Here is a 25,348-nt window from a genome sequence, read left to right as displayed (position 1 = left end):
TCCCAAAGTGCTGGGATTACAGATGTGAGCCATCGCGGCTGGTCAAATTTTACTTTATTTTTAATAAATTTTTTAGAGATGGAGCCTCATTATGTTGCCCAGGCTGGTCTTGAACTCCCGGGCTCACGTAATCCTCCCACCTCGGCCACCCAAAATGCTGGGATTACAAGCATAAACCACCGCTCCCGGCCTCCAAATCCCACCTCTCGAAGACGCGCGTGCCAGATCCTCCAGCCCCCGCCCGCTTTGGAGACACTAGTACCTGCAGGCCCCTCCCCGGTTCTCTAGGGCCCGCCCTCTCCTTTCACTCTGGGCGAGGCGGCGCCTACCCCGGCTGCACCGGTCCCTCCCGGCATACGCGAGGCTCCCATGGCTGTGGCGGTGGCCCCGTGGGGGCGACAGTGGGAAGAGGCCCGCGCCCTGGGCCGGGCAGTGAGGATGCTGCAGCGCCTAGAAGAGCAATGCAGCGACCCTCGGCTGTCCCTCAGCCCCCCTTCGCTGCGGGACCTGCTGCCCCGCACAGCGCAGCTGCTTCGAGAGGTGGCCCGTGCTCAGCGGGCGGCCGGCAGAGGCGGCCCCGGGGGTCCCGGCGGCTCCAGGGACTTTCTCCTAGTCTACCTGGCCAATCTGGAGGCCAAGAGCAGGCAGCTGGGCGCGCTGCTGCCGCCCCGGGGCCGAAGGAGTGCCAACGACGAGCTCTTCCGGGCGGGCTCCAGTCTCAGGTGAGCCTTCGCCCCAGAACAAAGTCCTCAGGGGTGAAGCCCAGGTTGCTCCCAGCCCCCTCCTCCCTCAGACCCAGGAATCCAGGCCCCCAGCCCCTCCTTCCTCAGACCTAGTAACTCAGGCCCCATCCTCTCCTCCCTCAGACCCAGGAGCCAGGCCCCCAGCAGCTCCTCCCTCAGACCCAGGAGTCCAGGCCCCCAGCCCATCCTCCCTCAGACTCAGGGATCCAGGCCCCCAGCCCCTCCTCCCTCAGACCCAGGGGTCCAGACCCAGCCCCTCCTTCCTACTGGAACCTGGAAAATGGGCCACCCAGTTTTCTCCTTCCTTGGGTGCCCACGCTCTCAGCCCCATTTTGCCTTTTCCTCGGTCACCCAGCAGCTCGATTCTGGTTCCCACTATCCCACTATCTCAGAATTCGGGGACCCTATGGGGCTTCCTACGTTGAGGATAAAATAAAAGTTAGCTATTACTATTATTATCTGATTCAAAGTTCTCTAGATGTGTGCACATTTGTGATCAGAACTTGGCCTGGTCTGGCTAGGTACAGTGGCTCACACCTGTAATCCCAACTCTTTGGGAGGCCCAGCTGGGAGGATCAGGCCTCAGAATGTGGAGACCCCATGGGCTCCTAGGTTGAGGAGAGGTAGATGGACACACCCGAAGAGACTGATCATTAGGTCCCCGTCACGGTTTCTGCCTGGACTACCCACTTGGTCTTTAGTTCCTGAGGAATTAGTTCCTCCAAGACCTGCCTGGAGGCCACCTCTCTGCTGTACTGCACAGAGGAAGGAACCTCAGAGTGACAGGGCAGACGAGGTTTGGGGCCCAGAGCCCAGAACAAGGTCTAGTTCAGTGACTCATGCCACTTCTTTATATCAAATATTTTGTAGTGTCTCTAATTTTTTGGTTTTTGGGACACGAGGTCTTGCTCTGTCACCCAGGCTGGAGTGCAGTGGCACCATCATGGCTCACTGCAGCCTCAAACTCGTGGGCTCAAGTGATCCTCCCACCTCAGCCTCCCATGGAGCCGGGACCACAGGCGTGCACCACCATGCCAGGCTAATCTTTTTATTTTTTGGTAGAGAGGAGGTCTTGCTATGTTGTCTAGGCTGGTCTCAAACTCCTGGCCTTATGCGATCTTCCCACCTCAGCCTCCCGCAATGCTGAGATTACAGGCGAGAGCCACCATGTCCAGCCAAGTGCTTCCTTAATTCATCCTGAAATGATATGCAGAGGTTTAACAACATACCCACCTATAGTTTTTTAATCACTATAATGCCCAAATTATAAGCGAGTGATAAAAGGAATTTTTTTCATAAATATTATCTATGTTTTAAATGAAAATGCCGAGGCACAGTCACTCTTGGAAGGCAGAGTTGACTAGTCAGACACTCGTACCTGTAGGTAGAACCACCATCATACAGAATCAAATAGTCTTCCCTTAATATATAGGAAAGCTGGATTTCTGCAAAATTCAGCATAATTTTTTTTTTTTTTTAGACATGGTCTCATTCTGTTGCCCAAGCTGGAGTGCAGTGATTTTGACTCACTGCAGCCCCCGCCTCCTGGGTTCAAGTGATTCTCCTGCCTCAGCCTCCCGAGTAGCTAGGATTACAGGCACCCACCACCACGCAGTGATAATTTTTGTAGTTTTTATTACAGACAGGGTTTCACCATGTTGGCCAGGCTATTCTCAAACTCCTGACCTCAAGTGATCCACCCACCTCAGTCTGCCAAAGTGCTGGGATTACAAGCATGAGCCACTACATCTGGCCAAATCTAATAAAAGGCATATATATAGTTTTTACTTTTTTTTTTTTTTTTTTTTTTGAGACAGAGTCTTGCTGTGTCACCCAGGCTGGAGTGCAGTGGCACGATCTCAGCTCACTGCCACCTCCACCTCCTGGGTTCCAGTAATTCTCCTGCCTCAGCCTCTTGAGTAGCTGGGATTACAGATGGATGCCACCATGCCAGGCTAGTTTTTGTATTTTCAGTAGAGACAGGGTTTTACCATGTTGGCCAAGCTAGTCATGAACTCCTGACTTCAAGTGATCCACCCACCTCGGCCTCCCAAAGTGCTGGGATTACAGGCGTGAGCTACCACGCCCAGCAGGAATGGACTCTTACCTTACACTGATGAGCCAGAGTCCAGAGCCTTGTCCCTGCAGGTGTTCCCCATGACGGGAGGAAGAGGGTGTCAGTGGGAGCCTCGAGGATAGCCAGAGTCCTTGCCCATCCCCACAGGCGACAGCTGGCCAAGCTGGCCATCATCTTCAGCCACATGCACGCAGAGCTGCACGCACTCTTCCCCGGGGGGAAGTACTGTGGACATGTGTACCAGCTCACCAAGGCCCCAGCCCACATCTTCTGGAGGGAGCGTTGTGGAGCTCGGTGAGTAAGCCTTTGTCCTCAGGGACCCTCAGCTCCCAGAGCCCCATCCCACCCTGGCCCAGGGACCCAGGAGTCCAGGCCCACAGCTGCTTCCCTCCTGCAGAGCGTCCCATCATAGGCTCCGAGAGGCCTCAGCGGTGTCTCCCCCACCCCTCTCCCACCCAGGTGCGTGCTGCCCTGGGCTGAGTTTGAGTCCCTCCTGGGCACCTGCCACCCTGTGGAACCAGGCTGCACAGCCCTGGCCTTGCGCACCACCATCGACCTCACCTGCAGCGGGCACGTGTCCATCTTCGAGTTCGACGTCTTCACCAGGCTCTTCCAGGTCAGGGAAGGCCAAGGCTGGGAGCCAGACTTGGGTCCAGGAGGAAGAAGAGGGCTGAAACCTGAATTCCTGGGTCTGAGGGAGGAGGGGCTGGGGGCCTGGACTCCTGGGTCTGAGGGAGGAGGGGCTGGGGCCTGGACTCCTGGGTCTGAGGGAGGAGGGGCTGGGGGCCTGGACTCCAGGGTCTGAGGGAGGAGGGCCTGGGGCCTGGACTCCTGGGTCTGAGGGAGGAGAGGGCTGGGGGCCTGGACTCTTGGGTCTGAGGAAGGAGGAAGCTAGGGTCCCACACTCTTGAGTCCTGGAGAAAGAAGAGCTTGGGGTCTTATAAAAGGGATATGCCTGAGGCTCACCATGGGTGTGAAGGAGGTGGCTGGATCCTCGGGCCCCTGGGGACTACTTAGGGATGTGACTGCTTTCCTGGTCTCTCTCTGATCCAAACTCTGCCCCACCCCAGCCATGGCCAACACTCCTCAAGAATTGGCAGCTCCTGGCAGTCAACCACCCAGGCTACATGGCCTTCCTCACCTATGATGAGGTCCAAGAGCGTCTGCAGGCCTGCAGGGACAAGCCAGGAAGGTAAAGGGTCCAGGGCTTGGAGGAACAAGGCTGCAGGGCTCAGGGATCTGGGCTCTGGGCTGGTGCATGGTGGAGCCCAGATGTCCTTCCAAGAGTGGGAACAGAGGTACCCGGGACCCCAGAGAGTTGATAACTCAGAGGCAGGACACTGAGTGCCCCTCCCAGCCCGTCTCTTCTCTGGAGACCTCCTGTACTGTCCCATAATCCTGCAGCTAAGGGATAGTGCCCGCTGTAGCAAGGAGCCCAAAGACCCTGCTTCAGGGTAACGTCCATTTCTGGTAGGTCAGAGCCATGTTGCACCATTTGTTCAATATTTGGAGGGTGACTTTCCCACCTATTGGCATAGGAGACTGAAAAACAAGATGTGTGAGTCCTTAAATTATTTCAAGCCAGGAGTTTTGAGCTCTTGGGTAACCCCCCCCCCCCCGCCCCCGACAATTCTCAGAGGGCTGAGAATTGAGCTGTCTAGAATACCAAGAGAATGGGAGGTCAGGTTTGTGAGTCTCTGCAGGGCTGAGTTGCAGAAGTAGGAAGGTGAGTGCGTTAGCATTCTTCCAGTTACACTTCAAACTGATTTAAGGGAAAAAAAAAAGGAAATAATAAATTCCTATAATTGAAAAGGCCAGGCCTGGCACAGTGACTCACACCTGTAATCCCAGCACTTTGGGATGCCGAGGCGGGCAAATCACTTGAGGTCAGGAGTTCAAGACCAGCCTGGCCAACATGGTGAAACCCCATCTCTACTAAAAATACAAAAATTAGGCCTGTCACGGTGGCTCACGCCTGTAATCCCAGCACTTTGGGAGGCCGAGGAGGGTGGATCACCTGAGGTCAAGAGTTTGAGACCAGCCTGGCCAACATGGCGAAACCTCGTCTCTACTAAAAATACAAAAAAAATTAGCCAGGCGTGCACCTGTAATCCCAGCTACTCAGGAGGCTGAGGCAGGAGAATTGCTTGAACCCGGGAGGCAGAGGTTACAGTGAGCCAAGGTCATGCCGTTGCACTCCAGCCTGGGCAATAAGAGTGAGATTCTGTCTCAAAAAAAAAAAAAATACAGTCGGGCGTGGTGACTCATGTCTGTAATTCCAGCACTTTGGGAGGCCAAAGCAGGCAGATCACGAGGTCAGGAGATCAAGACCATACCGGCTAACAGGATGAAACCTTGTCTCTACTAAAAAAACAAAACGAATTAGCCAGGCGTGGTGGCGGGTGCCTGTAGTCCCAGCTACTCGGGAGGCTGAGGCAGGAGAATGGCATGAACCCGGAAGGCAGAGCTTGCAGTGAGCCAAGATTGTGCCACTGCGCTCCAGCCTGGGTAACAGAACAAGACTCTGTCTCAAAAAAAAAAAAAAATACAAAAATTAGCGTGGCATGGTGATGTGTGCCTATAGTCCCATTTACTTGGGAGGTTGAGGCATAAGAATCACTTGAACTCGAAAGGCAGAGGTTGCAGTGAGCCAGGATCCTGCCACTGCACTCCAGCCTGGGCAACAGAGCAAGACTCTGTCTCAAAAAAAAAAAAAAAAAGGAAGGAAAGAAAAGAAGGCCAGGGTGTGGGTTTCAGGCATGGCTAGATTCAGGTGCTCAATGGCTACTGTCAGGAATCAGTTCCTGTTCATCCCCTTTCTCTGCTTTCCTCTGTTTGCTTCATTCTCAAACATGGTTTCTCCTCATGGTGGCAAATGACTTCTAGAAGTCCCAGCTGTGTACCCTACCTTCTTAGCAACCTCTGTAAGAAAGGGGGCACCTTGCTCTGACGCTTCCAGCGAAAGTCCCAGAACAGACTCCCATCACTGTAGTCAGGGGTCCTGAAATGCACTGATTGGTCAGCCCAGCCTTGTTTAAACTCCAGTGAAGCAGGGAGAGATCTCCAAATACAAATAGGGCTGTTTTTATCATAAAAGAGCCAAGCAGGCAAAAACAGCAGATATCACCTATAGAGGCAGGCAGGGATCTAGCACATGCCGTTGCCTAAAGAATGGGAAACTGGGGGTGAGGACTTAGACACCTGGATTCCCAACAGGGCGGGGGACTAGGAGTTCGCAAAAGGGACTGTGGTAACCACTCCCTCACCCCATCCTACCTACCTCTCCCTCCAGCTACATCTTCCGGCCCAGCTGTACTCGCCTGGGGCAGTGGGCCATCGGCTACGTGAGCTCAGATGGCAGCATCCTGCAGACCATCCCTGCCAACAAACCCCTGTCCCAGGTGCTCCTGGAGGGACAGAAGGATGGCTTGTGAGTCTCTATTCTGGAAGGAGGAGGGTGTCAGCAAAATCTGATTAGAAAGATCTTGCATGTTGAGCACTGCCAGTAGCCACCACGTTTGAGGTTGCAACCATTCACATAGCGGACATCTCAAATCTTGCAGTACTACAAGGTTCCAGCAGGTGGCAGTCAAAGGTCTTGAGGAAGGGGCGCCTCTGAGGTTGGCACAAAGTGGCCATAAATAGGGCCCAGCCACAGCTCTGAGAAGTGTGTGGGGCGTTGGCCACAACCGCAGGGGCTCCATTCCTTGGAATGGAGCTCAAGAGCGTTTGATTCTATTTTCTTTCTCTTTTATTTTAGTTAATTTTTTAAAAATGAGATGGGGTTTCGCCATGTTGCCCAGGCTGGTCTCGAACTCCTGGGCTCAAGCGATCTGCCCGCCTCGGCCTCCCAAAGTGTTGAAATGACAGGTATGAGCCACCGTGCCCAGCCAGCTTTTGCTTCTAGATATCAGATCCTGCTCTAGAATCTAGACTGATGGTGCAGAAACAGAACTGGAGAACTTGCTAGACTGGTGGTTTTCTTTTTGAGATAGGTCTCGCTCATCACCTGGACTGAGTGCAATGGCGTGATCTCTCGACACTGCCTTCCTCCCCTCCAGGTTCCAAGCGATTCTCACTGCCTCAGCCTCCTGACTAACAAATTACGAGCACGCGCCACCTGCATACAACTGAATTTTTGTTTGTTTTGTTTTGTATTTTCAGTAGAGACAGGGTTTCACCATGTTGGTCAGGCTGGTCTTGAACTCATGACTGCAAATCGATCTACCTCGGCCCCCAAAGTGCTGAGATACAGGCATGAGCCTGCATACAACCCCTGACCTTTGGATGTTAGTGGAGATGGAGTTTCGCCATGTTGGCCAGGCTGGTCTCAAACTCCTGACCTCCAGTGATCCTCCCTCCTCGGACTGCCAAAGTGCTGAGATTACAAGTGTGAGCCACCATACCCGGCCAAGAAGGCAGGTTTCTTTTCAGAGTTTCGCCTTCTGCCAGAAATTTCTTATCAGTCATATCTATATGGCTACTGACATACAAGAGAGGAGATAGGAAGGTAGGTAGATAGCTAGCTAGCTAGATAGATAGATATGCTGTTGATTATTTGCAGTAATTATTAATTTTTTAATATATAATTTTTTCTAACATTTTTGGTGGGGGCACGGTGGTTCACGCCTGTAATCCCAGCACTTTGGGAGGCCAAGGTGGGCGGATCACCTAAGATGACCAGGTGATCACCTCAGACCAGCCTGGTCAACATGGCAAAACCCCATCTCTACTAAAAATTTTTTTAAAAATTAGCTGGGCGCTGTGGCGGGCACCTGTAATCCTAACTACTCTGGAGGCTGAGAAAGAATTGCTTGAACCTGGCAGGTGGAGGTTTCAGTGAGCTGAGATCACGCCGCTGCACTCCAGCCTGGGTGACAGAGCGAGACTCCATCTGAAAAAACAAAACAAACAAACAAAGAAAACATTTTTATTGTATTTTTGCTAGAGATGGGGGGGGGGGGTCTCACCATGTTGCCTAGGCTGGTCTCGAACTCCTGAACTCAAGCAATCTGCCCACCTCAGCCTCCCACAGTGCTCAGATTACAGGTGTGAGCCACATGCCTGGCCAATTTGCAGTAATTATCTTCTATAAAATCACCACACACCCTGAATTATTGAATAACAACCCGTTGCTCCCAGGGGAAATACATTCCTGGATCCTGAGTAGCTAGGACTACAGGTGCACGCCACCACGCCCAGCTGGGTCCCCACATTTTTGTCAATCAATCACAACATAGTAAACTTTATGTATGTTTTTGTTTAAAGACACTTTATTCAAGGCCCGGCGCGGTGGCTCACGCCTGTAATCCCAACACTTTGGGAGGCCGAGGCGGGCAGATCATGAGGTCAGGAGATCGAGACCATCCTGCCTAACATGGTGAAACCCAGTCTCTACTAAAAATACAAAAAAAATTAGCTGGGCGTGGTGGCAGGCACCTGTAGTCCCAGCTACTCAGGAGGCTGAGGCAGAAGAATGGCATGAACCTGGGAGGCAGAGGTTGCAGTGAGCTGAGATCACACCACTGCACTCTAGCCTGGGCAACAGAGTGAGATTCCGTCTCAAAAAAAAAAAAAGGACACTTTATTCAGTACCTATCATTGGTTCATTAACATTGAACTTACAACCAACAGCACTATGACTTGTGTCTCAAGGAAGCTTATACAACACACACGTTTTCTCCATAAGACACATCACAACCTTCTTTCACTTAGGAACAAGAAACAACACTTCAGCTACTCTTGGGGACCATTTAAAGCAGAAAAATCAGAGGCCGGGCACGGTGGCTCACGCCTGTAATCCCAGCACTTTGGGAGACAGAGGCAGGCAGATCACTTGAGGTCAGGAGTTCAAGACCAGCCTGGCCAACATGGCGAAACCCCATCTCTACAAAAAAAAACTCCGTCTCTAGCCAGGTGTGGTGCTGTGCGCTTACAATCCCAGCTACTCGGGAGGCTGAGACAGCAGAATCGCTTGAACCCGGGAGGCTGAGGCTGCAGAGAGCCGAGATCGTGCCTCTGCATTCCAGCTTGGGTGACAGAGATTCCATCTCAAAAACATAAAAATAAAGTCAATCATAGAAGTCCCTTCTTATTGAGTGTTTTTGCACAGAGGAGAATGCTGCATTTATATATATGAAATACTGAACCCTCAGACCCACAGCGGGTCATGAGTCCTTGAGGCTAGTGGCCCTGCCTGGCCTGTCATGTGGAGCAGTGCAGGATCCCTGACCTGGGCCCCACAGTGGCTGTCCCACTAACACACTGTATGACCTGCCTGGGGCCACTCTACCTATATATATATATATATATATATATATATATATATAATTAAAAAAATTTATTCACGCTGGGCTCAGTGACTCACGCCTATAATCCTGGCACTTTGGGGAGGCTGAGGCAGGCGGATCACCTGAGGTCAGGAGTTCAAGACCAGCCTGGCCAACATGGTGAAACCCTGTCTCTACTAAAAATACAAAAAGTAGCCAGGCGTGGTGACAGGTGCCTGTAATTCCAGCTATTTGGGAGGCTGAGGCAAAAGAATCGCTTGAACCTGGGAGGTGGAGGTTGCAGTGAGCTGAGATCGAGCCATTGCACTCCAGCCTGGGGGACAAGAGTGAGACTTCATCTCAAAAAAAAAAAAAAAAAATTTTTCTCCAGGCATGGTGGCTCATGCCTGAAATCCTAGAACTTTGGGAGGCTGAGGTAGGAGGATCACTGGAGTCCAAGAGTTTGAGACTAACCTGGACAACATAGTGAGCCCCCTTCTGAATAAAAAGAAAAAAAGAAAAAAAATTAGATAGAGACAAGATATTACTATGGTGTCCAGGCTGGTCTCAAACTGCTGGACTCAAGTGACCCTCCCTCCTCGGCCTCCTAAAGTGCAGGGGTTACAGGTGTAAACCACTGCACCTGGCCAGTGCTGCATGTTTTTTTTGGTGTTTCTTTTTTTTGTGACAGGTTCTCACTGTCACCCAGGCTGGAGTGCAGTGACATGACCACAGCTCACTGCTGCAGCCTCGACCTCCCAGGCTCAGGTGATTCTCCCACTTCAGCCTCTCCTGAGTAGCTGAGACCACAGGCACATGCCACCCATGCCCAGCTAATATTTTTAATTTTTTTTTTTTTTTTAGACATAGGGTCTTTCTGTGTTGCCTAGGCTGGTCTCGAAGCCCCGGGCTCAAGCAATCCTCCTGCCTCAGCCTCTCAAAGTGCTGGGATTCAGGCATGAGCCACTGCTCCCAGCCAGAGCTGCATGTTTTATAAGCACTGTCTTTCTTTTTTATTTATTTATTTATTTTTTTTAAAGTTTTTTTTGAGACAGAGTCTTGCTGTGTTGCCCCAGGCTAGAGTGCAGTGGTGTGGTATTCATTCACTACAATCTCTGCCTCCTGGGTTCATGAAATTCTCCTGCCTCAGCCTCCCAAGTAGCTGTGATTACAGACATGCACCTCCATGCCTGGCTAATTATTATTTTATTTGTTTATTTATTTATTAGAAACGGGGTTTCACCATGTTGACCAGGCTGGTCTCAAACTCCTGGCCTCAAATGATCCGCCTGCCTCGGCCTCCCAAAGTGCTGGGATTACAGGTGTGAGCCACCGCGCCCTACCAGCACTGTCTTATTTAATACTCATCACAAATCTTTGCCTCAGGCATGATCACGTCCATGTTACAGAAGAGGAAACTGAGGCCAGAAAGGTAGAGTGGCCCCAGCCAGGTCATACAGTGTGTTAGTGGGACAGCCACTGTGGGGCCCAGGTCAGGGATCCTGCACTGCTTCACATGACAGGCCAGGCAGGGCCACTAGCCTCAAGGACTCATGACCCGCTGTGGGTCTGAGGGTTCAGTATTTCATGTGGTATACATGTGGGAATAATTGGAGTAGAGTTGAGGCATGCCAGATAGGCTGAGGAAATGATGCAGTGGGAGACCCAGGGAGTCCAGAGCTTGCTTCTCCGGTGTCCTGGAGCCCAGTGCTGAGATCTCGCCTACAACCCTGGTTCTGAGTCTCTCTGGTCCTTCCTGTGTGACCTTGGGTAGGTGCCTTTCCCACCCTGAGCCTTGGGTCACTGTCTGTGAGGGAAGCAGTGGTACAGGTGTTCTCAGAGGATCTTTCCCATCCTGTTATTCTCAGATTCTAGGATTTGGTCACTTTCATGATCTGTGATGCTAAAATCTGTTACACTTGGGCATGGAGGAGAAGGATGAGGTTTTAGAAGAGCTAAGCCAGAGATTTTTCTTTTTTCTTTTCTTTTTTTTTTTTTTGAAACAGAGTCTCACTCTGTCGCCCAAGCTGCAGTGCAATGGCACGATCTCGGCTCACTGCAACGTGTGCCTCCTGGGTTCTAGCAATTCTCCTGACTCAGCCTCTGAGTAGCTAGGATTACAGGCATGCACCACCACGCCCGGCTAATTTTTATATTTTCAGTAGAGACGGGGTTCCATCACATTGGCCAAGCTGGTCTTGAACTCCCGACCTCAGGTGATCCACCCACCTCGGCCTCCCAGAGTGTTGGGATTACAGGCGTGAGCCACTGTGCCCGCCCTAAGCCAGAAATTTTCATCCCGTTTTCTGGTTCTTATTCTATCTCATCCTTGTTTCTGGAGCTTGAGTCACTGAGGTTTCGTGTGCCCTGCCTTGGGAGTCTGAGGGGACATAGCCCTGCCCTGGGGTATCTGAGAAGATGCAGTCCCAATTAGAGGAGGGCGGAGGGAAAATAACCCCAGGCCAGCAATGGATTGGGGACAGATCCTCATCTCAGGGAGATATGGGCCCTGTAGGGGATAAAGGTCCTTATTCATCTGGGGGTGGGAGATACTAGATGGCCCCCCCGTCACCCTCTCTTCCCTTCCCCCAGCTACCTCTACCCAGATGGAAAGAACCACAACCCAGACCTGACTGAGCTCGACCAGGCAGAAGCCCAGCAGCGCATCCACGTATCAGAGGTGAGACCTGTGCCTGCACCCGCAGTCCCGTTCCCTGACCCTGCCACCCCCACGTTGCCTTGGCTCAGAGGCCTGGGGTTGGAGTGTTGGCTTGGTGGCTGCGTGACCTTGGGTAAATCACTTGACCTCTCTGAGGCTCAGTTATTCTTCCAGAGAATACGGCTCCTCCTAGCTCTTTCCCAGGGGTGATCACAGGGATTAAATAAGGAACTGATGCTGCTGAGATCATCAGGACAGCTAATGCATTTGGGCATTTGCCAGCGATGGCCCTGTGCCAGCTCTTAATCTTCACAGCCACCCCCCGAGTGAGAGAAAAACAACAATAATAAATACATAATTTATATTTTATTTATTTTTATTTTTAGAGACAGGATCTCTTCTGTCACCCAGGCTGGAGTGCAGTGGTGCGATCATGGCTCACTGCAGCTTCGACCTCCTGGCTCAAGCGATCCTCCCACCTCAGCCTCCCGAGCAACCAGGAGTACAGGTGTGAGCCACTGCACCCAGCTAATTTTTTTATTTCTCTGTAGAGATGGGGTTTCGCCATGTTGCCCAAGCTGGTTTTGAACTCCTGGGCTCCAACGATCCTCCCACCTCCACCTCCCAAAGTGCTGGGATTATAGGCATGAGCCACTGTACCTGGTCCTACATTTTTTTAGTATAAATATATCCCTTGCAATATTTGGGACATCTTTATACTTCCAACTGTATTCACTGTTTACATGAAATTCAAATTTAGAGGCCAGGTGCCACCGCGCCCGTAATCCCAGCACTTTGGTAGGCCGAGGCGGGCAGATCACCTGAGGTCAGGAGTTCAAGACCAGCCTGGCCAACATAGTGAAACCCATCTCTACCAAAAATACAAAAATTAGCTGGGTGTGGTGGCTCACACCTGTAGTCCCAGCTGAGGCACTTGAGTTGGGAGGCTGAAGCACAAGAATCACTTGAACCCGGGAGGCGGAGGTTGCAGTGAGCCGAGATCACACCACTGCACTCCAGCCTGGGCAACAGAGTGAGGCTTGGTCTCAAGAAAAAAAAAAAAGAAATTCAAATTTAGGTTAGGCGCGGTGGTTCATGCCTGTAATCCCAGTATTTTGGGAGGCTGAGGCTGGTGGATCACTTGAGCTCAGGAGTTCAAGATGAACCTGGGCAACATGACGAAACCCCATCTCTACAAAAAATGCAAAAAATTAGCCCACCTACTTTGGAGGCTGAGGTGGGAGGATCACTTGAGCCTGGGAGTTGGAGGTTGCAGTAGGCCAAGATCGCGACCCTGCACTTCAACCTGGGTAACAGAGTGGTGCCCCGTCTCGCCAAAAAAAAAGAAAAGAAAAAAAAGAATGAAATTCAAATTTAACAGCATCCAGTACTTTTATTTGCTAAATCTGGCACCACTGGGTGTAGACAACTGGGGAGAAGAAATCTCATAACAAGGAGTGAAGATATGGCCGGGCAAGGTGGCTCCCACCTGTAATTCCAACACTTTGGGAGGCCAAGGCAAGCAGATCACTTGAGGTCAGGAGTTCGAGACTAGCCTGACCAACATGGTGAAACCCCATCTCTACTAAAAATACAAAAATTAGCCACGTATGGTGGCTCATGCCTGTAGTCCCAGCTACTCAGGAGGCTGAGGCACAAGAATCGCTTGAACCTGGAGGCAAAGGTTGCAGTGAGCCAAGATCACGCCACTGCACTCCAGCCTGGGCAACAGAGCAAGACTCCATCTCAAAAAAAAAAAAGAAAAAGAAAAAGAAATAAATAAATTTTAAAAACACACAAAAAAAATGAGTGAAGACATGTAGGAGGCCGTTGGACATGCCAACCTTGGACTTAGGAGAGGGTTCAGGTCTGGCACAGAAGTTTGGTTTATATTTTTTTACATAGAAACAGGGTCATGCTATGCTTCCCAGGCTGGTCCAGAACTCCTGGGCTTGGCCGCCAGAAATGCTGAGATTACAGGCATGAGCCACAGCGCCAAGACAGAGGTTTGGGATTTTCTTTATTTCTTTCTTTCTTTTTTTGAGAGAGTTTTGCTCTTGTTGCCCAGGCTGGAGTGCAATGGCGCAATCTCAGCTCACTGCAACTTCCATCTCCCAAGTTCAAGCGATTCTTCTGCCTCAGCCTCCCAAGTAGCTGGGACTACAGGCATGCGCCACCACGCCCTGGCTAATTTTTGTATTTTTAGTAGAGACAGGGTTTCAACATAGTTGACGAGATTGGTCTCAAACTCCTGACCTCAGGTGATCCCCCCGCCTCGGCCTCCAAACTGCTGGGATTACAGGCGTTAGCCACCACAACCAGCTGAGGTTTGGGATTTTCTTCCTGTGGCCCAAGGGGTGTCCTCATGGCTGACGCATGCCCCTCACTGTCTTCTCTATCCTCTCACCTGCCAGGAGCAGCTGCAGCTGTACTGGGCCATGAACTCCACATTTGAGCTCTGCAAGATCTGTGCTGAGAGCAACAAGGATGTGAAGATCGAGCCGTGCGGGCACCTGCTCTGCAGCCGCTGCCTGGCTGCCTGGCAGGTGGGTCTGATCCCTGCGCCGCCTTCCTGGCTGGTCTCCCTCTCTCTACAGGGAAAGTCCCAAGAGGATCTCCTCTATGCCTCATTGATCATATGGGGGAACCAAAGTCCAGAGAGGGCAGAGAGCTGCTGGCGACCACTCAGGAGGCCGGCTGTCTTTCCCCGGGCCTCTGGTTCCACCCCACTCTGCACATGCTGCCTCAGTTTCTCCCTCTCCGGCAATGTTATCGGTGGAAAGCTCTCCTTCCTTCCCTGCCTGGGTGATGCCCCGCTAGTGGCTTCACCTCTCTGAGCCTTAGCCTCGTCCCCTGGAGGACAGGGCTGAGAAAAGTGACTTCCCAAGGGCCACAATGAGGCTGGGCACAGTGGCTCACATCTGTAATCCCAGCACTTTGGGAGGCCAGGGTGGGTGGATCACTTGAGGTCAGGAGTTTGAGACCAGCCTGGTCAATATGGTGAACCCCCGTGTCTACTAAAAAAAAAAAAAAAATGCAAAAATTAGATGGGTGTGGTGGTGGGTGCCTATAATCCCAGCTGCTCAGGAGGCTGAGACATGAGAATCGCTTGAACCCAGGAGACAGATGTTGCAGTGAGCAGAGATCGCACCACTGCACTCCTGCCTAGGTGACAGAGCGAGACTCCGTTTAAAAAAAAAAAAAAAAAAAAAAAAACAAGGGCCACAGTGAGGATCTGAGCCTGGAAAGGCCTGGCCCAGAAGCTGCAGCCAAGGCTCCATGGGGATCCCTGGCCTGTGTGCCCCCTCCTGACCTTGACTCTGGTTCCGTTCCTCTCTCACCTTCCCTCCCAGCGTTTCCCTCCACATTCCCCTGCTCTCCACGACTCCTCTTCTCTCCTTCTGTCTCCCTTCCTCTCTCTGCCCCACATCAATCTTTTGGGCAGGGAACTCCTCATTGGCCCAAGGGACAGGATGGAGAGCAGGGGGGCACTGACCCTTTCCCTCCCGACCTCCCCCAGCACTCGGACAGCCAGACCTGCCCCTTCTGCCGCTGCAAGATCAAGGGCTGGGAGGCTGTGAGTATCTACGAGTTCCATGGTCAGGCTACTGCTGAGGACTCAGAGGACGGCAGTGACCAGGAAGGCAGAGAGTTGGAGCTGGAGCAGGTGAGCAGGGTCAGCCGGGAGCTGGAATCCACATTCCTGAGGCCTGAGGGAGGAGGGACTGGAGCCTGGACTCCTGGGTTTGAGGGAGGAAGGGCAGGGTCTGGACTCCTGAGTCTGAGGGAGGAAGGGCAGGGTCTGGACTCCTGGGTCTGAGGGAGGAGGGGCTGGGGGCCTGGGCTCCTGGGTCTGAGGGGGGGGGGGCTGGGGTCTGGACTCCTAGGCCTGAGGGAGGAGAGACTGGGGGACTGGACTCCTGGGTCTGAGGGAGGAGGGCTGGGGGTCCTGGACTCCTGGGTCTGAGGGAGGAGGGTTTGGAGCCTGTACTCCTGAGTCTAAGGGAGGAGGGCTGGGGGTCCTGGACTCCTGGGTCTGAGGGAGGAAGGGCTGGGTCTGGACTCCTGGGTCTGAGGGAGGAGAGACTGGGGGACTGGACTCCTGGGTCTGAGGGCGGAAGGGCTGGGTCTGGACTCCTAGGTCTGAGGGAGGAGAGACTGGGGGACCGGACTCCTGGGTCTGAGGGAGGAGAGACTGGGGGACTGGACTCCTGGGTCTGAGGGAGGAGGGGTTGGAGCCTGCACTCCTGGGTCTGAGGGAGGAAGAGCTCAGGGACGGCACTCCTGGGTTCTAGAAGAGGAGGGTGCTGATAACAAGATTCTCAGGTCCTAGGGAACTGGTCTTTTGCTTCCCCAAGGGCTGGGGCTGTGGCTTTCCTTGACTGTAACCCTCCTAAGTGTTGGTACGTTGTCTTGGTCTCCGTTATATCCTGAGTCTAGAACAGTGCCTGAATGCTGGGGCTCAGGCAAGAGAACATGGAAGTGAGAAGAAAATGGCAGCTCACAAGTCCACTCTCCTTCCTCTGTACCCTCCAGGCGCCCGTTTTGGCTCCTCAGTTGCCCCCACGGCCAGATCTGCCCCCCAGGAAACCCAGAAATGCCCAGCCAAAGGTGGTGAGTCAGGCACTGGTCTGAGGTTGGGGGCCGGGGTCTCATTCACCTCCAGGGTCCCTGGTTCACCTGCGCACTCAGGGGTGCCAGGGAAGGGACTCATCCTTGGCACCCATTTCCAAGGTACCCATCCCCGCTGTGACCTCATCCCTTGTTTTCTTCCTGGCTCATTCCCCCTCAAGGACTTTCTTTCTTTTTTTTTTTTTTTTGAGACAGAATCTTGCTCTGTCGCCCATGCTGGAGTGCAGTGGTGCAATCTTGGCTCACTGCAACCTCCGCCTCCCGGGTTCAAGCAATTCTTCTGCCTCAGTCTCCTGAGTAGCTGGTATTACAGGCGCCCGCCACCATGCCCCACTAATTTTTGTATTTTTAGTAAAGACAGAATTTCACCATGTTGGTCAGGCTGGTCTGGAACTCCTGACCTCGTGATCTGTCCCCTTCGGCCTCCTAAAGTGCTGGGATTACAGGAGTGAGCCACTGTGCCCGGCCTCAAGGACTTTCCTGCTCTCCTTCCAGCATCCCAGATGTGTCCTACCTCAGGGCCTTTTCACAAGCTGTTCCCTTGGCCTGCACCGCCTTTCCTGAGGCTCGCCTTCCCATCCCTTCTCAGGGAGGCCTTCCCTGACCACTCTGTTCAAGATAGTACCTCCAGCTGGGGTGGTGGCTCATGCCTGCAATCCCAATACTTCTTTTTTTTTTTTTTTTTTTGAGTAAGAGTCTCGCCCCTGTAGCCCAGGCTGCAGTACAGTGGAATAATCTCAGCTTACTGCAACCTCTGCCTCCCAGGTTCAAGCAATGCTCCTGCCTCAGCCTCTTAAGTAGCTGGGAGTACAGGCACGTGCCACCATGCCTGGATAATTTTTGGATTTTTGGTAGAGACAAGGTTTTGCCATGTTGGCCAGGCTGGTCTTGAACTCCTGCCCTCAGTTGATCCACCCACCTTGGCCTCCCAAAGTGCTGGGATTACAGGCATGAGCCACCATGCCCGGCCTGCAATCCCAACACTTTGGGAGTCCAAGGCAGGAGGATGGTTTGAGCCCAGGCGTTTGAGACCAGCCTGGGCAACACTGTAAGACCCCAACACTACAAAAAAATTTAAAAATTAGCCCAAAGTGGTGGTGCACGCCCGTAGTCCCAGCTGCTCGGGAGGCTGAGGTGGGAGGGTCCCTTGATCCCAGGAGTTGGTAGCTCCAGTGAGGCATGATCACACCACTGCACTCCAGCCTGGGCAACAGAATGAGACCTTGTCTCTAAACCAGTAAAGAAAAAAAAGAGTCTGTAATCCCAGCCCTTAGGGAGGCAGAGGCAGGAGGAAAGCCTGAGCCCAGGATTTCGAGACCTTTCTGGGCAATATAGCGGGACCCCGTTCTCTAAAAAGAAAAAAGGAAAGGGTGAAAATAGCACCGCTGTCCCTCCGGCCCCTGGTCTGCTGTATGTTCAAAGATCTTTCGCCACCCGGCAGAGCTTAGGGTTGGTTTTGTTGGCTTTTATCACTGTCAGGTTGCAACCTTCCTGCAGGTCAGGCCTTTGTTGTCTTCTCCATCATATCCCCAGAGTCCAGAACAGTGCCTAGCGCACACACACACATCATAGGTGCTCAATAAATAGATACCAAATGAATATACTGAAGTGAGTCTTCCCAACAGCACTATGAAGTCAAAAATGTTCCTCTCCCGGCCAGGTGTGGTGGCTCATGCCTGTAATCCCAGCACTTTGGGAGGCTGAGGCAGGTGGATCACTGAGTTCAGGAGTTCGAGACCAGCCTGACCAACATGGTGAAACCCCGTCTCTACTAAAAATACAAAAATTAGCTGGGCGTGGTGGTGCACGCCTGTAATCCCAGCTACTTGGAAGACTGTGGTAGGAGAATCGCTTGAACCCGAGAGCTAGAGGGTGCAGTGAGCCAAGATCGTGCCACTGCACTCCAGCCTGGATGACAGAGTGAGACCCTGTCTCAAAAAAACAAACAAACAAATGTTCTTCTCCCCATTTTCTGGAGGCAAAAAGTTCAGAAACGTGACAGTACCTGCCCAAAACCACACAGCCTGAAAGAGGAGAAGCCAGTGTTGGAGTCTTTAAGGCCCCCAAACCATCTACTTTTTTTTTGTTGTTTTCTTTGTTTGTTTTTCTTTTGAGATGGAGTTTCACTCTTGTTGCCCAGGCTGGAGTGAAATAGTATGATCTCGGCTCACTGCAACCTCTGCCTCTGGGGTTCAAGCGAATTCTCCTGCCTCAGCCTCCTGAGTAGCTGGGATTACAGGCATGTGCCACCACACCTGGCAAATTTTGTATTTTCTAGTAGAGATGGGGTTTCTCCATGTTGGTCAGGCTGGTCTCGAACTCCCAACCTCAGGTGATCCACCAGCCTCGGCTCCCCACAGTGCTGGGATTACAGGCGTGAGCCAACACGCCCGGCCTACTTATTTTTTAATGAGCCCTGTCCTGGCTTTCTTTTCTCCCCATGCCACCACCCCAGGGTTTTTGGGACCCTGGATTGCTGGGAGAAGCAGATCTGTTAGCATCTCTGGCTCAGTACACACAGGCTTCGATCAATACTGAGCTGTCTTCAAACAAACAGCTCAGGAAGTCCGGGAACATTATTCAACCACAGCAAACAAGAGAGCCAGCAGGAAGCGGGGGGTGGCGGTGAAACCAGCCAGGGAAGCTAAAAACAGATCCAACCTGCCGCCAAAAGCAAATGGAAACATTAGGAGGCACTCAGCCGGCTCCCTGAGGACAGTGATGGGGGACACAGCCAGGATGGCAGGCTGACAGGGACCTCGGGCCTGATGATGACACCTTTGCCTCGGCCGTACCCTCCGCCTTGCCCGCCCTTTCCTCCTCTCCCCAAACCCTGCCTGATTAAAATTCCAGTCCACTCCCACCTACTCTTTCATTCTTCAAAACATACCATGGAAGAGACGGCCTTGGGTTTGCTATTTCTCAGCAAGCCAACTGTCGTAACTTTTTTTTTTTTTTTTTTTTTTTGAGCTCTGTTGCCCAGGCTGGAGTGCAGTGGCACAATCTTGGCTCATTGCAACCTCCGCCTCCCAGGTTCAAGCGATTCTCCTGGCTCAGCCTCCCGAGTAGCTGGGGTTACAGGTGCACACCACCACGCCCTGCTAATTGTTGTATTTTTAGTAGAGATGGGGTTTCATCATGTTGGCCAGGCTGGTCTTGAACTCTTTATCTCCGGTTGTCTGCCCGCCTCGGCCTTCTAAAGTGCTGGGATTACAGGCGTGGGCCCCGCCTGTCATAATTTTTGCTATGTGCCTGGCATTGCTTTTTTTTTTTTTTTTTTAAGATGGGGCCTTTGTCTAGCCAGGCGTGGTGGCGGGCACCTGTAATCCCAGCTAATCAGGAGGCTGAGGCAGGAAAGTCACTTGAACCCAGGAGGCAGAGGTTGCAGTGAGCCGAGATAGTGCCATTGCACTCCAGCCTGGGTGACAGAGTGAGACTCTGTCTCAAAAAAAAAAAAGAAAAGAAAAGAAAAAAAAATGGGGTCTCTGTTACCCAGGCTGGAGTGCAGTGGTGCAATCACAGCTCACTATAGCCTCAATCTCCTGGGCTGAAGTGATCCTCCCTCCTTAGCCCCCAGAGTAGCTGGGACTACAGGTGCATGTCTCCACACCCGGTTCATTTTAAAATTTTTTTGCAGAGGTGAGGGTGGGGCTGCTGTGGACACTGGATGTGATGGGACTTGGGACTGTGTCAGTGGTCAGTGTCACTGTGGTTGTGATCTGTGTATGGTGCTGTGGCCCCTGGGGTTGCTCTCTGCACACTTTTGTTCTCCATCTGAGAAACCTACCTTTAGGGGACGACACTGCCATTGAGCTGGATCTCATCGCCCCACTGAACACTGGGGACCTCTCTGACCCTCGGTGTTTTCTTGGGAAAAATGGGGAGCAGCCTGACACAAGCCCCACGGGCTGGGTTTTTTTGTTTTGTTTTGTTTTAATTTTTTAATTTAATTAGAGACACAGTCTCACCGTGTTGCCCAAGTTGGTCTCTAACTCCTGGGCTCAAGTGATCCTCCTGTCTCAGCCTCCCAAAACGCTGGGATTACTGGCATTAGCCACTTCGTCTAGCCTCCCCATGAGTTTTGATGAAGCCAGTAAGCTCAGTCACCTGTAACCTGAGTCATATCCTCTCCCTCACCTCTCAGAAATCTCCACTGGCGGCCAGGCATGGTGGCTCACCTGTCTCAGCACTGGGAGGCCCCGGGTGACCAGAAGTAAACGAGGTCAGAGTTCAGGACCAGCCTGGCCAACATGGGTGAAACCTGTCTATAAAAATACAAAAATTTGCCAGGCATGGTGGCGGGCACCAGCCAAATCCCACCTACCTGGGGAGGCTGAGGTGGGAGGTGCTTGAACTCAGGCCCGGAGTTGCAGTGACGAGATGGAGTGCCACTGCACTCAAGCCTGGGTGACAGAGCAAAAACTCATCTCAAAAAGGCAGACACGGTGGCTGGCATACCTGTCCCAGCACTTTGGGAGGCGGGCGAGGCAGGCGGATCATGAGGTCAGGAGGTCAGGAGATTGAGACCATCCTGGCTAACCACGATGTAAAATACATTTGTGTATAACTTAAAAATCCAAAAATTAGCTGGGTGTGGTGGGGCTCCTGTAGTCCCAGCTACTCCCGGAAATGAAGCAGGAGAATGAATTGTGAACCTGGGAGAGGCTGAGGAGCTTGCAGTGAGCTGAGATGGTGCCACTGCCCTCCAGCCTGGAGCAGCAGAGTGAGACTCCATCTAAAAAGGCCGGGCATGAGTGAAACAAGCCTGTAATCCCAGCACTTTGGGAGGCGAGGCCAGGCTGAGGATCCGCGAGGTCAGGAGGTCGGACCATCCACAGAGAAAGCTAACTGCGGTGAAACCCCATCTCTACTAAAAATACAAAAACACTAGCAGGCGAGGTGGTGAGCCTGTAGTCCCAGCTACTGGGAGGCTGGGGAGACAGGAAGGAGGCATGATAAACCCGAGGCTGAAGACTTGCAGTGAGCTGAGATCCGGCCACTGCACTCAACACAGGCGACAGAGCCGAACTCAGTCTCAAAAATGAAAGAAAGAAATCCCCACTGGCTTCTCAGGGTTCCAAGAACTCAAGCCAAAGTCCTTTCCACTGCCCAAAGACCTGGGGCTGGGGATCTAATCCTTCCCCACCTCTCTGATCTCCCCCACTCCACCTCCTTTCCAGCGACATTGGACCCTTGCTGCTCTTCTAACTTGCCAGCAAGCCCCCACCCACTTGAAGCCTCTGTCTGGATCCTTCCAGCACTCAGGCATCAGCTGGGTCATTCCCATCTCCAAGAGGCCTCCCCGGCATCTTCTCTCTCCCAGGCACTTTGAAGGAGACGGAACATGCTCTGAGACATATCCTTTTTCAGGAGCTGATCAGTCACTGCAAGCCTCGGGCTCAGTAGAGCATCAGCTCCACCAGGACAGAGATTGTTTTCTGTCTTGTTCACGGCTGTCTTCTCAGAGCGAAAAACAAGGCCTTGGCCTGGTGCAGTGGGTCATGCCTGTAATCCCAGCACTTTGGGAGGCTGAGGCAGGAGGATGGTTTGAGCCCAGGAGGTCAAGGCTGCAGTGAGCTATGGTCATTATCACTGCACTCCAAACTAGGCAACAGAGTGAGACCCTGTATTGCTTTGTTTTGCTTTGAGACAGAGTTTCACTCTTGTTGCCCAGGCTGGAGTGCAGTGGTGCAATCTTGGCTTATGGCAATCCCCACCTCTTGGGTTCAAACGATTCTCCTGCCTCAGCCTCCCAAGTAGCTGGAATTACAGGAATATGTCACCACGATTGGCTAATTTTGTATTTTTCATAGAGACAGGGTTTCACCATGTTGGCCAGCCTGGTCTCAAACTCCTGACCTCACATGATCCACCCACCTCAACCTCCCAAAGTGCTGGGATTACAAGTGTGAGCCACCATGCCTGGCCCCTGTTGTTTTGGTTTTTTTCTTTTTCTTTTTTTTTTTAAAGAAAAGGAAAGAGAGAGAGAGAGAAAGAGAGAAAAAGAAAAAGAGAAAGAAAGAAAAAGAAAGAGAAAGAAAGAAAGAAAGAAAAAGAAAGAAAGAAAGAAAAGAAAGAGAAAGAAAGGGAGAGAGGGAAAAAAAGGGAGAGAGAGAGGGAGGGAGAGAAGGAGAAAGGAAAGAAATGGAGGGAAGGAAGGAAGGAAGGAACGAAGGAGAAAGAAAGAAAGAAAAGAAAAAAGGAAAGAAAAGAAAGAAAGGGACTGACCCATTGGAGAGGCTCGGGAACTGTCTGTGGGGCGCATGAGTGAGCAGAAGGGATGGACACATGGGTGGACAGGCAGACAGACAAACTAAAACTTCTTCCTACACAAGTTAGAGGTGAGAGGGAAAAGGCAGCATGGACTAGGGACAAGGCCAAAGGTCCTGTCAGACGGTGGCCGCCACCACTGTGTCACCCCTGTCCGGGGCCTGTGAAAGGACATCCACTCAAGCTGCAGCCTAGCAGAGACATTTCTTAATCTCCTCCTCCCACTTCTGGCCCTCCCCAGACTTCAGGCCCCTCTTGTCTTGCCAAGAATTAAGGCTGTGGCCTCAACCGGGCAGGAAGCCACCTCCAGCCCCCAGGCCAGGGAGGGGGCCATAGAGTAAATGGAAGGGACTGGAGGGTGGCCTGGGACTCCCAGGTCTAAGACAAAGAGGACAGGGAAGAGGAGCCGAGGGAAAGGTTGGATGCCGGGAATCAACCACCCTCTCAAAATCTCTCCATTGCAGAGACTCCTAAAGGGGAACTCCCCTCCAGCTGCCCTGGGACCCCAGGACCCTGCCCCGGCCTGAAGGCCAGGTGAGTCCACTCCCTAACCCTCCCTGGCCCACTCCACCCCACTCCACCCTTCTCCACCTGGAGGTGACCTCATCTAACCCACCCCTCTCTCCACCTGCAGGGCACCGAGATGTGCTGCTAAAGGGAGCCCCAAGGGCTGGAAGGGGGTTGTGATACCGAAATAAACTGCCAAGCCTTGTCTGTCCTCCAGGGTGCAAAGGAAGAGTGCAGTGGCCAGCAGGGGGCAGCAGGGGGCAGAGGGCCCAGGGAAAGAGCAGTCCCCAGGCCTGGTCCCCACCTGAACAACAGGAGTCCAGGCCCCAGCCCCCTCCTCCCTCAGACCCAGGAGTCCATACTCCAGCCCCTCCTCCCTCAGACCCAGGAGTTCAGACCCCCAACTCCCTCCCTCAGACCCAGGAATCCAGGCCCCAGCCCCTCCTCCCTCAGACCCAGGAGTTCAGACCCCCAATTCCTCCCTCAGACCCAGGAGCCCAGACCCCAGCCCCTCCTCCCTCAGACCCAGGAGTCCAGACCCCCCAGTCCCTCCTTCCTTGCACTCAGGAGTCCAGACCCTAGACCCTCCTCCCTTGGACCCAAGAATTCAGACCCCCAACCCTCCTCCTCAGACCCAGGAATCCCAGGCCCCAGCCCCTCCTCCCTCAGACCTCCAGGAGTCCAGACCCCCAGTCCCTCCCTCCTCCCTCAGACCCTAGTCCCTCGTCCCTCAGACCCAGGAGTCCAGACGCCCCCCCAGTCCCTCCTCCCTCAGACTCCCTAGTCCCTCCTCCTCAGGACTCCAGGGATGCCCAGGACCCCCAGTCCTCCCTCTTCCTTGGACTCAGGAGTCTCAGACCCAGGGACCTCTTCCTTGACCCAGCTCCTGTGACCCCAGCCCCTCCTCCTCGTGACCCAGGGAGTCCAGGCCCCCAGCCCTCCTCCTCCTCAGACTCCAGGAGCCCAGCACCCCAGCCCCTCCTCCCCTCAGACCCAGGAGCCCAGGCCCCCAGCCCTCCCTCAGACCCAGGAGCCCAGGCCCCCAGCGCCCCTCCTCCCTCAGGACCCAGAGCCCAGGACCCCAGCCCCTCCCTCCCTCAGACCCAGGAGAGTCTTCAGGCCCCAGCCCCCTCCACCCTCAGATCTTCACATGGAATCTGGGACCAGGCACGGTGGTACACGTTTGTAATTCCAAGGCTTTGGGAGGCCAAGTGGGAAAGATTGAGCCTAGGGAGCCGAGGTTGCAGGGAGCTGTGATTCTGCCACAGCAATCCAGCCTGGATGACAGACCGAGACCCTGTCTTTCAAAAAAAACAATGAAAGAAAAAGAAACTGGGCCCCCAGCCCTCTCTGTGATACCCAGGAGTCCTGCTCTCAGGATTTAGAAGTCCAGAATCTCAGAGAACCAGGCATCCAGCCCTCTCCTTCATCATGGCAAAAAAAAATCCCTGCACCCAGACCCAGACATCCAGATTAAGTCCCTGGTCAAAAGACCACACATTTCCCCGATGGTTATCCACCTTGCCTTGCCACAGTCTGTTCTCATCCCTCTCTCTGTCCTTCATTGCTCTCTGACATCTTTCTCCCAGAGTAACTGCTAACTTCCAGTCTAAATCTTGCTGAGGAAGAAGAAATACCACCTCATGATTCATCGTGGATTGACCCAAGCCTCCCTTCACCTTGTTTAAAATGCCCCATTCCCGGAGACCTTGCCCTGTGCCCAGCCCTGGGCTGAGCGATGCTGACCAGGAAGCAGTGATCACTGCCCCACAAGGGCTCACCTTCCAGTAGAGGAAAGAGACCCGTCCCTAGATAGTGATGACCCAGAGTGGGCATGGCTGGGGTAGGGAATCCCAGGGGGCTACAGGAACCCAGAGTGGGCACCTCACTCAGCCTGGGAGGTCAGGGACTGCTTCCAGGAGGAGGTGATGTCTGAGCTGAGACTTAAAAGATGATGAGGCCAGACGTGGTGGCTCATGGCTGTAATCCCAGCACTTCGGGAGGCTGAGGCAGGCAGGTTGCTTGAGCTCAGAAGTTCGAGACCAGCCTGAGCAACATGATGAAACTCCATCTCTACAAAAAATTTTGGAAAAATTAGCTAGGCATGATGGCACATGCCTGTAAGTCCCAGCTACTCGGGAGGCTGAGGTGGGAGGATGGCTTGAGCCCGAGAGGTCAGGGCTGCAGTGAG

The 25,348-nt window shown here is 52.9% G+C and overlaps 1 protein-coding gene across 3 annotated transcripts; it reads left to right on the top strand.

Annotated features, from left to right (window-relative positions):
- The first annotated feature begins 289 nt into the window (after positions 1-289).
- CBLC (Cbl proto-oncogene C) lies at positions 290-23,368 on the top strand. Of its 3 annotated transcripts, XM_003915690.4 has the most exons (11): positions 300-722; positions 2,968-3,114; positions 3,280-3,436; positions 3,891-4,012; positions 6,113-6,250; positions 11,682-11,769; positions 14,163-14,294; positions 15,269-15,415; positions 16,285-16,362; positions 23,115-23,184; positions 23,285-23,368. In XM_003915690.4, exons 1-10 carry the CDS (start codon positions 370-372, stop codon positions 23,175-23,177), a joined length of 1,425 nt encoding a protein of 474 aa, XP_003915739.2. In that variant the 5' UTR covers positions 300-369; the 3' UTR covers positions 23,178-23,184; positions 23,285-23,368. The 3 variants fall into 3 exon arrangements, with proteins under 3 accessions (XP_003915740.2, XP_009192973.1, XP_003915739.2); XM_003915691.4 differs by lacking the exon at positions 6,113-6,250 and having other exon boundaries at positions 290-722; XM_009194709.3 differs by lacking the exon at positions 16,285-16,362 and having other exon boundaries at positions 299-722.
- The last annotated feature ends 1,980 nt before the right edge of the window (positions 23,369-25,348 follow it).

Source organism: Papio anubis, chromosome 20 (genome assembly GCF_008728515.1).
Source record: "Papio anubis isolate 15944 chromosome 20, Panubis1.0, whole genome shotgun sequence".
Lineage (NCBI taxonomy): Eukaryota > Metazoa > Chordata > Mammalia > Primates > Cercopithecidae > Papio > Papio anubis.
This window is presented reverse-complemented; position numbering and strand designations above follow the sequence as displayed.

Coding starts and splice junctions, on each gene's coding strand:
- CBLC (XM_003915690.4), top strand. CDS start 370: ATGGCTGTGGCGGTGGCCCCGTGGGGGCGACAGTGGGAAGAGGCCCGC. Junction 3,115..3,279: donor AGGGAGCGTTGTGGAGCTCG/GTGAGTAAGCCT, acceptor TCTCCCACCCAG/GTGCGTGCTGCCCTGGGCTG. Junction 16,363..23,114: donor GAAATGCCCAGCCAAAGGTG/GTGAGTCAGGCA, acceptor TCTCCATTGCAG/AGACTCCTAAAGGGGAACTC.